At 59.9% G+C, this 16,444-nt stretch overlaps 1 protein-coding gene across 1 annotated transcript in view; it reads left to right on the plus strand.

The window, feature by feature from the left end:
• Positions 1-12,228: 12,228 nt before the first annotated feature.
• MEGF6 (multiple EGF like domains 6) overlaps positions 12,229-16,444 on the plus strand; it is a 97,928-nt gene continuing 93,712 nt past the window's right edge. The window contains exon 1 of the mRNA XM_019658434.1: positions 12,229-12,344. Within this exon, the coding sequence (XP_019513979.1) occupies positions 12,229-12,344 (116 nt within the window). The remainder of the gene's footprint in view (positions 12,345-16,444) is intronic.

The raw sequence follows: 16,444 nt of genomic DNA on the forward strand, positions 1-16,444 counted from the left end.
CCAGAAGTCCAGGACCCAGGTGCCCACAGGGCCACGCCGGATCTCGCTATTGGCTCGTCTCCAGATGCCTTCCGCGATTGGTCCCCTCAGACGCCGTTCACAATTGCTCCCGCCCCTCGCTGCGCCGGAAGCGCAGGCCGTGCAAACGCCCACTTCCTGTTTACGCAACGGGGAAGGGCGGGGGTCGTGGCCAGTTGCCAGGGAGACGCGGAGGTTCCGCGAGAAGGGGACGTCTGGACCCGAACGCCCCTTCCCCGGTAAACGGACGTTCGCAGTGCGTGGGAAGTCCGGGAAGGAACCCCAGGCTCCCACCCGGGGAGACCACCCCCTGGACGCGGCCTCTTGCCGGGAGCGCCGCGGGGTCGCGTGGCGTCGTCCGTATCGCATGGCCAGGGCAGCGCGGGCTTCCCGGCTCGGGCCCAGCGCTGATGTGCAGTCCTCACTGCGCCTAGGAAACGGCGCGCCGCGGACCCCAGTCTCGAGGAAGGGGACACTGAGGCACGGGACCAGGTCACTTGCCAAAGTCACTCCATCTAGGCAGGTCTCCAGGCCCCTGCTCTTGTCCTAGAATCGCAATCGTTCCTCCGCGGAATGATCTCCTCGCCCGGAGCTAGTGCCTCCCTGGGCGTCTGCCGTCCATTCCGGGGGCCTCAGGTGTGGGCCGCGGCCCCTGCGGGCCCCAGGCCACCTCGCTGCTGTCTCTTTGCACCTACCCCGGGCCGCGCATACATGGCCACTTACAGCCCCTCCCCATTGTGAGTGCCCGAGCCTCACCCAGTGGGTCACTCGGGACTTCTGCCTCTGCTGCAGGCACTCCTAACCCCCTCCACCCTGAAAGCCTTCCGGCCTCCCCGATGTGTCCATCCTGCAACACCCAGAGACCTTACCATTCAGCACCACGCTCTGCTTCGTTCTTGGCTGGTTCGCGGACTAGCCCGCTCTGTGGGCTGGGTCGCTGCCGCGCGCGCCTGTCTGTGCACCCTGTTTGATGGGCAAGTTCAGTGGAACTAGTCCCTTGCACGTGATAGGCTCTTTGGGGTTTGTAACACTTCCATAGTTCTTTAAACTTCACAACGGGCCCAGCGATGTAAACACACTGCTGTGTACTCGCTGCGGTTGAAGAAACAGATTTGGAGAGTTCTGGTGACATGCCCGAGGCCACACGGCTGGCACAGGCCGTCGGTTTGTGCACAATTCAAGGGCCGGCCCAGCCTTCTGCTCCTGGGACCCCACTCAGAGGAGGGTGCCGACGCCCCACATGCAGCGGGTCCCGGACAGCCACTCATGCCTCTATTTGGGTGTCAACATGGACAGAAACGGGCACTGAAACACCGCAGATACTGAAACGTCTGGTACTTGGCTTCCTAGAAAAAACAGCCTTAAAGAGTGCTGAGGACAGGTAGCCAGGTGCGCTGAGCCCCTCTGGCCTGAGGTGGGCTGGGGACAGCTGCTGCCCCTTCTGTGGACCAGGGCACCCCTCTTCTCTGGGAACCAGAGTCCGTGGCTGAGTCTGCTCTGGCCAGTCTCTGTGGGGTGGGCCTGAATGGACCCCATGACGCAATGGGGTTTGGGGTGCCGGCTGACCCTCTTTCTGAGTTTCTCTTCACTAGGGAGGGGTCCAAGCAGAACCAGGGGCCCGTCAATGATGGTAGCTGAGCGTGTGCTCTGGGGAGACCGACCTCCTGGGCTCCTCCACTCTGTTCACATGGACTGGGACACAGGCTCTGTGTGCCTCAGTTTACTCTTCTGGTGAGTGGAGATAATAACAGTTCCTACTTCCAACAGGTGCTGGGAGAATTATGTGAGTTAATACCTGTAACGTGCTTAGCACCCTGCCTGGCCCAAGTTAAGAGCCGCTTCAATATTAACTGTTATTGAAACTGTGCTAAGTGCCAGGAATGTGGCAAATAGTGCCTTTGCTCCCAATACACATGCATGGGGGGCAGTATGACCCCCTCTTACTGAGGAGAAACCAGTTTCAGAGAGGCTGTCACTTTGCAAAGGTCACACATCAGCAAAGAGCTAGGACCTTCTGAAGCCCAGACCTGTGCTCTGACGCCCCACCCCTGCTCCTGGGAGGGGCAGACAGAGGAGCGCCCAGACACCCCCCTGCTTGTGTGCATATTCATTGATACCCAATATCTGCATCCACGCTCAGACACGAGGACAAGGGACAAGCGGCTGTCTCCTTTGAGAGCAGGACTTCTGGTGACCCTGAGCAGGGTTGTCTCAGTGGGGGTGGAGGGGGTGTGAAGATGGGGGACTACAAGGGGGGACGGTTTAGGGGACGTCGCTGAAGGTGGGACGGGAAGAGCGAGAAGCAGTGGTCCATCACGGAAGACGGCTGGAGGGCGTTCTGGGCGGTGGCAGCAGTGTTGGGTCATTGTCAAGGGACAGCTAGCCCCTGAGGGTCCGCCTACGCTGGGTCTGAGCTCGGCTCGTCCGTCCGTAGCTGTGGCTGACTTTGACTGGGTTACTTAAACTCACTGCTTCCCTCTCCTCATCTGGAAAGCAGGAGTAAAGGCCTAGCTCACAGGTGGGCGTGCGGCTTAAGGGCACTAACACGTCCAGTGTGGAGAGGACCCTGGCCAGCTCCCAAGCAGCGTGTGTGGCCCTGCACAGCCTGGGCCCTCGGGACGCTCGGTGAGCGTCTGTGGGGTGGATGATGCGAGTGAGGTTGGAGATGCAGGAGGACAAGGGCCCGAAGGATGGACCCAGACCCTGGCAGCAGCTGAGGGACCTGGAGCCCAGGGGCCGGGTTAGCTCAGGGCGGGAGGCCGGCCCCCCTTGGCTCGGGGACAGGGTGGAGACAGGTAGGCTGGGTCTGGAGGGGACGCGATGGGAGGAGGCACTGAGGCGTTCTCAGGACATTGTTTTCTTCATTGGGGGGCTGGGGGTATGCAGCCAGGAGGTGTGGTAAAGATGGATGGTTTGGAATAGCAGTGATGAGCGGGGGAGCTGATTGGGGGTGGGCGTGGAGATCCCTGAGCAGCTGGGGGACCCTGGGAGGTTTGCAGTGGCATCTTCCACACAGCAGCTGGTAGGCGTGAACTGGTCTAGACCGGGGGTTTGCTGGGTGCTTTGGACGAAGACAAGGGAGAAAGGAGAGGCTGAGATCCTGTGAAAGAGTTCTTGCCAAGAACTGTGCGGGTCAAGGATTTCACCCCACTTGTGAGGTAACAGACTAAACTGCCACCATTTCTGGGATAGTGGCAGAAGACAGGAGACTTCCAGGTCAGAGACAAAAGACGATTATTCACAGGAAAAGCAGTGGGCGGAGCGTCAGCATGGTGTGCCGGTTCCCTGAGCCCCAGGTCCCACAGGGGGGAGCTGGTGCTCCTGGCTGGATGCTGCACACAGTGGGTGTGTTACAGGAGAAGAAGCGGCCCTCGCCCCAGAAGGAGGTTGCTTCACCTTCAAGGGTGCTGTCTGCAAACGCAGACCTGTGCAATGCCCCAGGGAGGACTGGTCAGGGCCTGGCACATCCCGCGTGACGTGTAGGAGTGTCTCCTAACATTGTCAACGTTGTGGACCTTGAGTCTAGGTTTCAGGTCTGGCTAGAGATGGCGGCCGATTCGACAGGGACCAGTGACTCGGAGACTGGAGGATGAAGAGCAGAGGCCTGGGTGGAGCGGATGGATGTAGGGCGAGAAAGACCTGGGCATCTGGAGCTTTTGGTCTGTGAGTGGGCTGCTGGAACGGGATGTCGCAGAGCGAGAGAGCATTGTGCATACCCCGGGGAGCGGGATGAACTTCGGGCAAGGAGGAGCACAGGACCAGTCGGATGGATGGGCCCGGGCGTCCCCAGGATGCTGACAGGAGTAGGCGTGACGATGAGGATGCTGCCCCGGGTCCCTGCGCCTTCAGTGGTTGTGGGCGTCACCTGCAGGTCCACAAATTTGAGGTATGACCAGGGAGGTGATTGGCGTGCACAGGTGATCAATAGCATTGGATGGTGTGTTTATTTCCTGGGGCAGCCACACCAAAGCACCACAAACTGGGGAGGGGGAGAGGGAACGGGGCGGTGGAGGGGAGGGGAAGACGTAAAGCAATGGAAATGTATTGCCTCTGTCTGGAGACCAGAAGTCCAGGACCCAGGTGCCCACAGGGCCACACTCCCTCTGAAACCTGTAGGGGAGACGCCTTCCTCCCCGCTTCCAGCTTCTGGTGTTACCAGCAACCCTTGGCGTCCCCTGGCTTGTGGCCACATCACCCCAATCTCTGCCTCCATCGCCACATGACCGCCTTCTCCCTGTATCTGTCTCTTCTTCTAGTAAGGACACCAGTGAGTTGGGGTGGGGGGTGTGGGTGGGGGGTGGGGCCCGCCCTAACGCCCTCATCTTAACCTGACTGTACCTGCAAAGGCCCTACTTCCAAATGAGGCCACACTCACGGTACTGGGGTCGGGGTTTGAGTGGGTCTTTTGGGGACACAGTTCTCCCGTCAGATGGTACTCCATGTGCAAACAGTGAGAAGGTTCAAATGGGGATCACTGCTCTCCACACTCGCAGTTGGTCGAGGGGAAGGGAAGACGGCTGTGACGGCTCCTGCGAGCTGGGTCCCTGCACTGGCGACGCTCCTTTCCCGGGGCTTTGAAAGGCTGTTCCCACTCCCGTCGGCAGGTGGCAGAGTTGCCCACGCAAGGCCCAGAGCCCAGTACTGGGCTGCACTTAAGCAGGAGATGAAGTAATTATTTATTGCTTCTCCCTGAGGAAGACGGAGTTTCGGCTGGAAGGTGTGCATTGTTAGCTTCCAGATGTTGTGGTTTAGCATGTTACAAAATCAGTGGGTCCCACCTTTGACATCTGTCTCTGATGGAAGGCGGGGTCGAGGGCACGGTGGGGCCAGGCACTTGCCAAACAGGAGCTCCAGGGTTGGGCCTCAGAGATGCCGGAGATTCAGGGTGCCAGGCACCAGCTCCCCCGGGTAGGAAGCTATTGTGCAGCCTGGAGATTATTCTCATTTGCAGGGTCTGTGGGCCCAGCTCACCTCCAGAGAAGTGGCCTTCTGGGCGAGTCATCTCTCCATCCTCAAAGGAACCAGGCCGTGGACCTTGCCTGTCCCAGGCTGCGATGGAGGCTGGGCAGTGCTCGGTGGCTCTTGAGGGCCCTGGGGACCCATTAAGGAGCTCCCCTGTGATGTGTTGGAGAGACTGCCTTTGATCTTTGACTTTGGCGGGTCATAACAGAAGTAGGGACAACTTCGACAAAGAAACGCCCTTCCCAGCAGACTGGGGACTGTGCCTGGGGGTCAGGCCTCCACACTCTCAGCTTTAAGGGTAAGAGCAGGCTGTGGGGAGACAGGATGTGACACAACTCTCCCTTTTGCAGTTTCTAAAGGCAGAGTCATTTCCAGGGTAACTGTCATTGCACCCTGCACGGCCCCCACCCTGCTGCTCACCTGGCTGGGCCCTGGGACCCCGAGTGCTGTGCGCACCTCGGGGAGCCGCAGGCAGTGTGATGGTGTGACCCGTGGGAAGGTCTGACTTCACGATGTGCTTCCCACAGCAAGCAGGAGCCAGGAGGATGCTGGGGGACATCAGGTTAGGTTTCGGGGGCCAGGAGATCTGGGAAAGGACGTTGCCTGGGCCTGGAGTGTTGGCTCTGGTTCTGCTCGGCATGGGAGGCAAGGTGGGGTGGGGCGACATGTGCTGTCTTGTTCCAGAGAAGTGCAAAGGCCACTCCAGGGAAAGTGTGTCCATCAAGAAGGTCCATGTGTCCCAGACTCGGCTGTGGGAGGATGTTCTGTTGCCCCACCCCCGGCACTGCTGAGACAGCCGGGCTAGGGGGGCTGCCGGCATCCCGCCCCGTGCATGACCATCTCCTTTCTAGGCCAGGGGCTCCCCGGGCAGGGCCAGCAGTGGTCGGCCTGGTCACAGCTTATCTGCCGTAGGAAATGACCACAGACTGGGTGACTAAGACAACAGAAATCTGTCCTCTCCCAGCCTGGAGACCAGAGTCCGAGTCAAGGCGCCGGCAGGGCGGTTCCCTCCGGAGGCCATTCCTGCCTCAGCTTCCAGTGGTGGCCGGCAATCTCTCGCGTCCCTGGGCTTGCAGCCACACCGCCTGTCTCTGCCTCCGTGTGGCCACGTGGCCTTCTCCTTGTGTCTCCGTGTTTTACAAAGACCCCTGTCACTAGGCTCAGGACCCACTCTAAATCCAGGATGATTGACTCTGGACATCCTTAACTTAATCACATTGGCAGAGACTCTTTCTCTAAATCCAGTCACATCGCAGCTACCGGGGGTTAGGACTTGGACGTATCTTTCTGGGGGACACAATTGAACCCCCTACCACTGTACCCCAATACCTGGCACTGTTGCGTGAATAGGGTACAGTTTCTGCTCTTGGTGTTGGCAGGTGATATAAATACCCTTGCACCATCTCTAGACCTCGCTCCCTGTCGGTGCCGCCCCCGCCCCAGGGAAGAGGGCAGGGACGGGTGAAGGGGGTGCGGGCCTGTGAGGGGTGCGGGCCAGGACTGCGACTTCACAGCACAGTGGTGACCCAGCCCAGCAGGCCCATTGGATCAAAGGTGGGGCAGGAACCAGCTTCGGGGGCTGCCACTGTGCTGCTTCTGTTTCCCATGCGTGGACTGAAGCCCACAGAGCACTGCGCCCTGTCCAGGGCTCACGGCTGCTCAGCAGACCCCCTTGGTCTGATCCGCAGAGGGGCCCTGAACTAGGAGCCAGCTCCGGAATGGCCGTCTTACCCACCGTACTCAGGGCCCCGCCGCAGGGCCCACTTTGTGTGCGTAGATTGCTTCTTTGATTTTAATTTCTCTGCTGGGGCCAATGAGGAAGGATAGAAATGAGCCCCAGAGCCAGCTGCCCGTGGACCTCCCACTGAGTCAGTGTTGGGGGGCGGGCCCAGGGTGTCAGACGCGATGCTTCGCGTATCCAGAGGCTCCCCGGCTATGGCTCAGCCCGAATGACGCTGGCTTCCTGGTCGCCTCTCGGTGGGGCCTGTTTGTAGAATCTGGCAGAGGCTCCCTCGGTATCTGGACGCCACAGACCCCTGGGGACTCTCATCCGAAGACCTGAAAATGTCTTGTCACCGGTTCATTGGCTGCTCTCTGGTCAGAAGTGTTTGTGAAAATCCAGACGAGGCCTAGATCCTGCTCTTGGATTGCAAACAATGTCGGTTCAGGGAGCGTTGGGAGGCCCGGCCGGCTTCTCTGCGAGGCCCTCTCTCCCAGCTCTCCAGGGGTAGAGCGGGCCCGCCTTAGTGGGAGCAGCGCCTTAGGAGAAAGCGGGAGAAGCAGCTTGCTTTGGAAAAGACCAGCCAAGCTGGCGGGTGATTCCTCCATCTCCTCACATAATGTTTCCCTGGGCCAAGGCTATTTTTATTATTTCCAGCCGAGAATGAGACAAAAACACCGAAAAGCTGTGTCTTCTAAAAAATGCTTTTCACGCAAGCTAAGCGGTCGTTTGCCAGATGTGAGAAGGAAACGCGATCTCTCCTCGCGCCTGCGCACTAGGCTCCAAAGCCTGCGCGATTCCCTGTGCAATCCCGGAGTGTCAGAGTCTGGGACTAGCGCGCATCCAGCCAGGCCTAAGGCATGCATGTGACAGGGAGGCGGAGGGAGCTGTGTGGTGGCAGCAGGCCAGGCCACTGTCAACTCCTGGCTTCTGCGCGTGGCCCTGCTGCTCAGGTCTCTCTTCCTGGTCTGACTGCGCAACGTTGACCTTGAAAACAGCGGCCAGTTATTGTTACCAGCAAAAATGGGTTTATTCGGGAATAGCAGAGAATTACAATCGGACAAGCATGTTGTAGCAAAAACGGTAGGCAAGTCCAGGAAACAAAGGAGAGGACCGTTAATATAGACAAGGAGGAAGTTGGGAAGGGTGCTTTGAACCAGAGTCCACGGAGGAAAGTGAGAGTTCAGGGTGGTGGCGGCTCTTCACCGGCTGAGTTGCGCGGGGTCCCTGGGCTGTGCTTGTTGCTGGGCAAGGAGAAGACCTTCCTCCTCTTGCTGGGGTAGGAAAGCGGCGACACTTCCTGCTGGGAGAGCAACTTATGTCCCTTCCTGCTGGGGTGTGTCATTGACATAGCGTGGTGGTGCGGGAGGGCTCCCGCTTGGCAGCCCCACTCCGTTTGAAATGAGACTTCCTTTATTCAGTCCCACACTTCCACTTGGTGTCTCACACTCCACTAACACTCGGGGTTGTGATAACCAAATCCTGTAAGTCAAATCAGCAAACCCCAAGGTGGAATTGGGACATCGTGCTACAGTTTGGCTAAAGGCTTCCGGAATGGGACCTGAGACCTAAGGTGGCCCAACACCCGCCTTCCCAGCTCCAGCTTTCACTCAATGAGTGTCTGAAGCCTTTGATACATGGAGGCCCCGTGGGTGCAATTCCACGTCGTACACCAGGGGGCACTGCCTCCCAGTGCCCGCTCCCAGTGCGGCTCCCCACAATTCTTGCCCTTCTCAAAGTTGAATAAAGGGACTCCAAAGCTCATTTGGAAGAATGATGAGAGAGAATGACCAGTGTAATTTTCGGGGAAAATAAAAGAGTGAGGGGGTGGAGGTGCCCTCTGTGCAGTCATGTAAGCCTGTCATCAGTAAGCTTCCGCAAGACCGACCATGGCGCATCGCTGATTCCCGTGATGCAGGGCAGATAGCAAAACCATGTGGGCTTGGAGCAAGACTCAGCGGAAATTCCCACTGGCAGTCTGTGTGATTCGTGCCTGTTGAAGATGCAATGTCACATTGGTGGAGGCAGGCTGGCCAGCTAATGGCACTGGAACAACCGGACAGCTAGCGTCTCCCTTTCCAGCACATAGCAGCGTGAATCCCATATGAAATAAATGCGTGCCAAAAAAAGTTAATAAGGGAGAAAATATTTGTGACCTTTCCAAGCTGAGTGCTTATTTCTAAGCAATGCAGGACCCCGCAGCGTGAAAAACTATACGTTTGAGTACACGAAATAAGAAACTTAAACGTTGTCCAGAAGCATTGTCAACCATCTTAAAGCTGAAGCTGCAGACCAGGAAAATGTTTGCACCGTCCCACAAGCTGTCATTTCGTGATGAAAATGGACCCAGATAGATAACTCTCAGGGAAGATTTATTATATTCCTTTTAAACTAATTACTGCAAAAACACTTGTTTGAGTTAAATCTGTTGTCAAAGGTGTTGTAAACCCATATGTGTAATTTGATTACTTGTTTCAAATACACAATCAGAGCTCCCGTCTCAGGCACATCTGTTGTCTGTGCAGGAAGGCACACTTCAGCATTTAAATGGTTGGATGTTTGACCACTGGCCACGCCGGTGGGGGTGCACGTGAGCATCTGGGATGCCAGACAGCCTGCATGAGAAGCTTTGTTCTGAGAGGTGAGCTCTGTGCTGGGGGTTCATTCATCCGTACCTGTGCCTGAGAATGACAGCTCTGTCTGGGGCAGCAGGAAGTTCACAGACCTACCGAGTGTGTGTGTGTGGTGGTGGTGGTGGTGAGGCAGGTGGCCTAGCCACAGGGACTTCCAGCAGGAAGTGTCTGCCCTCTTCCCACTTACCTGCCCACCTGGCATCTGTCTTAGGGCTGTTCACCTGGTGGCTGAACTTGGTGCCCCAGACAGCAGGGCGGGTAGAGGCAGGTGACTGTGACGTCCATACAGCTTATGCTTCAGGGGCCCTTCCAAGCGAGGGGTAGGAGTGGGGCTGGGATGTGTGCACATGTCATGTATTTTTGTAGTTAGTGAAGTAACTTAGTTTTATATTTACTTTTCTTAAAGAGGCCCCTCAAATTTAGACGTTCCAGGCCCCACCAAACAGGAGTCCCCTCCGCCCAGCGGCCCCTGCTTTAACCCCACGAGCCCCCCAGATTCCTTCCTTCTTCCTCAGAGAAGCTGGAGAGTTCTCTGAAATGATGAGTCGCCCTCACCCCACGGGTGAGCACAGGATGGTATTCAGCAGAGAAGCTGGGGGCCGTTTGAAAGGTGTTCACTCATTCATTCAACACATACGTCTCGAGTGCCAAGCGCAGCCCTGGAAGAGGAGGAAGGGGTAAGCTGTAAAGGTGGGAAGTGGGCGGACCCACCCGAAGCTCTCAGGCAGGGGGCTCGCTAATGCCTACCGGCACCCAGGTCAGGCCAGCACCAATGTGGGGTCCTCGGAGGCTTTCCCAGGGCCAGTCCCTAGAAAATGGATGTCAGGGAGTCCAGGAGAGCAAGGGCCTGGAACCCCGGTGTGGGCCAGCCCTGGTGCTGTGATCCCAGCCAGGGCCCAGGGACAAGATTAAGCAGGGTAGGCACACAGGGTTGTGCTTGGGGTGTCAGGTCAAGCAGGGATGCCAACCTGCCTTTGGGGTTTCCAGAAGACAGTGAAATATGCTGTGGACTGAATTTTCTCCCCAAATCCAAATGTTGAGGCCCTACCTCCAATGTGACTACAGAGAGGTGACTAAGGTTAAATGAGGTCATAAGGGTCGGGCCCTGAGCCTACAGGCTGATGCACTGTAAGAGGGGGAAGAGACGCCACTGTCTCTGTCTCTCTCTCTCCGCTGTGTGAGCACACAGCCAGAAGGCAGCTATCTGCAAGCCAGGAAGAGAGCCCTCACCAGGAACCACATCAGCTTGTCCCCTGAGCTGTGACTTCCAGTCTCCAGGATGGTGAGAAACAGCAGTCTGCTGTGGCATTTTGTTGGGCAACCTGAGCTAACGGAGACCCCCCGCTCCCCCCCCCCCGCCCTGGGGTGGTCAGACTTGCTGGGCCTCTGTCTTCTTCATGGGCTTCAGTGGTTTTCTTAGATTCATAGGCAGCAGGATAGGGGGCTGGGCGAGGGTTCCCAGAGCTAGACCCCTGTGTTCAGTTCTCAGATCTGCAGTTTACAAGCTGGGTGACTTGGGGATATTGCCTGCCCCCTGAATTTCATCTGTTCCCCATCTGTACAGCATGGTTGCAGCAGGGCTGGCCTGACAGGGACCCCCTACATTAAGAGGACTGTAACTCTCTGGCGATGTGGAAGGCTCAGAAAATGGTGTGTGTGGGGGGGCACTGTTGCATCTCACTGCTTCTGGACAGCTGGGGGTCTCCACCCCCCATGCCCCTCCCCGCCAGAGGCCCCAGGGCTCTGTATGAGGGCGGGGATTTTTAAGCTTTCCTGGTCAGGCCACTCGTACCCCATGATGTATTAGCGGAGAAAAGTGCTGATATCTGGGCACTGAGGCTGCCCATCTGGGGGCTCTACAGCTGGGCTTGGCAGGCGTTCATCCTCCACACAATGGCGCGTTAACTCCTGACCGCCCACCTGGTCCCACGCAGACTGCACCTCCCTCCGCTCTTCAAAGACCTCCCCAGGGGACTGTCCTACTCCAGGGACCCTGGAGCACCTGGTCCTCACACTGCACTGGAGTAAGTGAATTCCAAACCAAAATTGGGTTTAAAAGAGAAGTAAGTCCTCCAAAGCGAGAGTCCTGTCTCAGACCGCCTGTGGGGAGCAGGGTGCCCCCAATGCCCCGGGCCGATGGCCAAGAACGCTCTGCACAGTATAGGGATAAAAATGCCCAGATGGTGGTCGGGGAGTGCCCAGAGGCACGTGTAGGGCTGCAGAGGCTGCCCCGAGGATGAGGACGGGGTCTGGAGGCCAGGGCCGCTCAGAGCAGCCTTTGCAGGTGAGGGGCGTGTTTTCTGGCGCCCCGCCGAGGTTGGTCACTCAGATCGCTGGGACCTGGGACTTTCAGCCGGAGAGGAGCGGGGAGAGCGAAGAGGCTACACGGGCCCGGCACGCGGTGGGGTGGGAGGTGGGGCTGGGGTGCGGACCCGAGAGGGGTCTTGGGCGGGGCTGGGAGCCAGGGAGGGGCGGGGACAGGGCGGGGCCGGGACGTGGAAGGGACGGTGATGTGGGCGGGGCGCGTCTCGGCTGGAAGGGGTCGGTCGGGGACGGGCTGTGGGCGTGGTCGGGTCTGGGGTCCGGCTGGGGGCGGGGCGAGGGCGGGGCGGACTCGCGCGCGGAGGTCTGCGCGCACCGGGCTCTCCGCGCCAGAACAGACCCGGGCGCGCAGGTCTCCGCGGCCCCCGGGGCGCGGGCAGGAAGCCGGACCCTCTGCACCTGCAGCGACCTCAGGCTCGGCGGATCGGGCACGGGCGCCTGTGGCTGCGCCCCTTGTACCCCGGGCCCCCAGACGGACCATGGTGCGCGTGGAGGCGGCGGCTCCGAGGGCTCGCCGCGGCCGCGTGTGAGCAGGGGACCCGAGGAGGGACCTGGCGCGGGGCCGCGGGCGACATGCCTGTCCTTCCGGAGGCGAGGGCGGCGGGACGAGCTGTGGCCCTGGCCCTGGTGCTGCTGTTCCCCGCCGTGCCAGCGGGCGCCGGCGCCCTGCTCCGCCTTCAGCCCAGCATGTGAGTAGCGGGAGCGGGAGGGCTCGGCGGCGCGTCCGGAGACCCGGGCTCCTGGGCGGCTTTATCCCCGGGGTCCTGAGAACAGCGGGCTCTTCGCCATAACTGGGGAGAGGGAGGCGAAGAGACAAGGTTCCGGGGTTGGGTCTGGGGGCGCTCCCGCGGCAGGGCCGCTCGGCCTCTGCTCTTCGCTTCCTCAGTCCCCCTAACGCTGTAACGGGGGTTGCACGCTAAGGCGGACGCTGTGCGCCGGGCCGAGGTGAGGAAATCTGGGTCCTTGCCGAGCAGGGTCCGCCCAGGGAGCCCCGCTTGGAGGAGGCAGAAAGGAAGCAGCCAGTCTCCACTTCCTTCCAAAGCCTGTCCGGGGCCTGGGGGCGCCTGTGCAGGGGCGGGTTGTGCCCAGACAGGGGCCACGCGGAGCTGGTTTATGTGTTGAACACGTGCGGTTCGGGGCTGAGAGACTTGAGAAGGAATTCAGCCCCAGAACGGGCAGGAAGAGAGGTCAGGGAGCCTGCTGAGACGGACTTAATTCTGAAAGACGATTCCCCAGCCGGCCGTTTAGCGGTCTCTCTGAAACGGCAATCGATCCTTGTGTTGGCCTCAAAGGAAAACTGGTGCCAAAGGGAGCCGACCGGAGGGGGGGGGCAGGGAAGGGGAGCCTGCTGGCGGCCCCCACCCCAGCGCTCCTGGCGCCTGCAGAGCTTGGAAAGGCTGCAGAGGGGCTGCAGAGGGGTGGGCGAGCGGCCCAGGCCCAGGTTACGGTCTCCTGTCCAGTGCTTCCCAGAGGGCCAGGTGCACCTGGCCACACGGGAGGACTGGACAGGCTTCCACGTGTGTGGAGGGGGGAGTCCAGGCCCCCAGGATTCCCACCCTGGGTCTTGCTATGCTCCCAGAAGGAAGATCCCTTGTGATCTTTGAAAGGAGCTGGGTCTCTGGTCTGGGGGCCTTTGCATCCAGGACTGTGAGCAGCCGAGTCCCGGATGCTGCACGTGACTTCGGCCGGACATTCCTCTTTCCTGTGACCCCAGCGAATTTAGTTGGTGCAAGGGAAGCTGCAGCTCAGAAGGGATTACGATGGTGGCAGTGGCCTGGCCTGCCTGCCCTTCCCGTGGTTGGCTGGGGACTTCCAGGGGCCCAGGCTCCTGGGAGTTCCATGGTGCTGGTTGGGGTGGGCAGCTGCTCAGCCCGCTTAGGAGGGGGCTTCTGCTCCAGGGCGCTTGTGGACACTTCTGGTTGCCATTCCTGGGCGCCCTTCTCTGAGCCCCAGGGACGTTTCGTGAGGTCCCCTGCTCCCCTAGGGGGAAGCCTTTCCCACCGGTGGCTAGTGGCTGGCATGAGATCGCAGGCTCTTTCTGCCGCCTGCTTGTCCCAAAGCCCCGTCTCCTGCGTTTCAAATCCAGGGCTCCTTCAGGTCTCTGCCCACCACTCCGCCTCCTCAGGGAGCCTGGCAGGCAGGGGTGGCAGCCCCTCTGGGGGTCCGCACCCCCATCTCTTGGCGGCATAACCACGCAGGGCTTCTGTTCTCAGATTGCCCCACACGTGTTGAGTTCCGTGACGCTTATGAACACACCTCCCTAGGTCCCCCTGTGTCCTAAGCACCTGGCACGTCCAACCCGCAGTGGGGAATGGCGGGTGTGCCTGGTGGCTGAATGAGCGAGGAGAGTGCCCTCTGCCCCAACCCAGAGAGGTTTGTCCACTGGGACATCCAGCAGCTGTTCTGCTGAGCAGGAAGCTGGTGCGAGCAGGCGGGCTCCTGGAGGTGCCAGATGTGCCCTTTGCTCCCTGTACCCCAGAGCGGGAGGAGAGGGGCTGGGGGAGCAGCAAGGGTGTCAGAAAGTGCTTTGTCCTCTCAGGTCCTGCCCTCCCGGCCACCCTTCCCTTCACAGGCAGCCTCACCCTCTGGCTGTTTTTTTGACCCTCCATGGTGAGCTCTGGGGGGAGGCAAAGTGGAGACGGTGCTGAAAGGGAGGGGGGATCCCACTGACTTGAAGCCTCAGGGGCTCCGGGGGGCCTTTGTGGGCCTGTGGGAGCCATGTGGCTGGTACTTTGGCCCTCGCTGGCCGATCGCATCCAGATTCAAAACCATCCAACACCTATTTATTTATTTATTTATTTATTTATTTATTTATGCTCTGAAATGGATTTCTGCCGCTGTGGAAGAATGCTTTGCCTTTCTTCCTGGAAACTGGAAGGCTGCTGATCTCATGCAGAGCTGGCCCAAGGCTACTGGGAGTGCTATGGGAGCAGGGTCTGGGGACAGGGAGATGATGTCCCCACTCACTGGAGTTCTGATGGACTGTGGTCTGAGAAGACATCTGCTCCAGCGCTCTGGTTCCCCCGGGGATAGAGTCCCCTCTGGGTGGCCGTGCTGGGAGAAGGGCCAGTGCTTCAGAGTCAGCTGGTTACGATGACCTGCCTGTCCACGGAGAGGCAGGCCTTCCGAGCCCAAGTCCCGTCTTGCAGGTGGTGCTGCCATGACCTCTTAGACCTCATGGTCCCAGGGCGGGACCTGGGCGAACCCCGGAGCTTCCCCACACACCCGCTGTCCCCAGGCCAGGGAACACGGGTGCAGAGGCCAACCATGGGGGTAAAAGCAGGAGCCTGTGACAACAGATGTGACCAAGTCGCTTCTCGGCATTCCACCTGGATGAGTGGGTGTGCAGCCAGGCGTCCCTGCTGGGTGTGGCTGGCTGCCCCTGCGCCCCGCCCTGGTTTTCCCATCCCCACCTACTCACCCTCATGCCCTCGTCCTGGGGTTCCAGGGGCCCTGGAACCACCCACCCCAGACGGGTGCATTTCGTGCCCACCCTCACCTCAGCGCCAGCTTCCAGGAGTGCTGCTCTGCCTGGAGCAGGGACCCTCCCACCGAGCTGTGTTCACTTTGTAGTTTGGGCGTGGCCTTCCCGTGTCCACATGGGAAGCAGGACCCAACTAGAGGGGCCTGCGTTTCCTCCCGCCTGCCCACCCCCCATCCCAGAAAGTCATCCCAGCGCTCACCCTTCCTCCCTTTAAGGGATCAGAACCCACTCAGGTCTGAGCCCTCATTTTCAGGGCCGTGGAGAGAGAGGCGCAGCCCTCACGCATGTGGGGGAAGCCAGGTGGACCCTGCAGGCCTAGGGAGCAGCTCTGAGGACCAGAGTCACACAGGTGCATCAGGGGGGTGAGGACAGGTGGGCAGGGGATGGGACAGTGACTGGAGTGCATGTGCCGGAAGGGCTGCTGTGTGACCGTTGGCGTGGTCCTCTCGCTGGCTAGCAGCTGCCCACGTGGCTGAGGTTTGAAGAGGGCCGGGGAGGATGAGGGGACCTTGCAGAGGAGAGCACCCAGCTCTCCCGGGACCCCTGCCCTCCCCTCGTGGGGCCTTTCTCCTCCTGCTGACGGAGTGGCCGGACCACTGCCTCGTTCCTCCTGCAGCCCTCGGCGCCCCTGTGCCAAAGAACCGAGCTCTGTAGCGCCACCTCCCCGAGGCCCCATGCTGGCATCCTGTGTGCTGAGCTGGGGTCAGCGTGAGGGAATGGCGATGACACCCCAGGAGCTGTGGGGCCCTGAGACCCAGACACACAGGGACTTTCTCTGAGCCAGGGCCCGTGCCGGGTTGCAGACTCACCAGCCTCATTTCAAACACCCAGGAGCCATCAAGCCCCCTTACAGATGCTACAAGAGGGTCAGTGACCCCTTGGGCTGTGCAGCGGCCCCAGACCTGCCCATGCTCGTAACTGCCCTCCTCGGAGTCATCTCATCATCAGACAATGAATGACAGAGCCACTGGCAGTGGCTGCCCACAGCACAGGGGCCATTTCAGGGTCAGGCTGGGACTGCAGCCAGCAGCTCAGAGGTCATTGGGTCTGAGCCCCTCCCCCCATCATCCTCTTCTCCTCCTGCCACTGTCGACCAGGAAAGCTGCGAGTGATACGTGTGTCACTAGGCGCAGGTGTGGGCAAAAGAATTTGGAGCAGGCCGGCCGAGTGGCGCGTTGGTTAAGAGCTGGCTTGGGATCCCAGCTCTGAGCAGTAGATCCGGTTCAGATCCCACATGAGGGCCAGTGACGCTGCGCCCTCTACAGCTAAGATGGTGAACAACAGCTTGACCTGGAGCTGGGCTGC

The sequence above is a fragment of the Hipposideros armiger genome, unplaced genomic scaffold, assembly GCF_001890085.2.
Source record: "Hipposideros armiger isolate ML-2016 unplaced genomic scaffold, ASM189008v1 scaffold_284, whole genome shotgun sequence".
Lineage (NCBI taxonomy): Eukaryota > Metazoa > Chordata > Mammalia > Chiroptera > Hipposideridae > Hipposideros > Hipposideros armiger.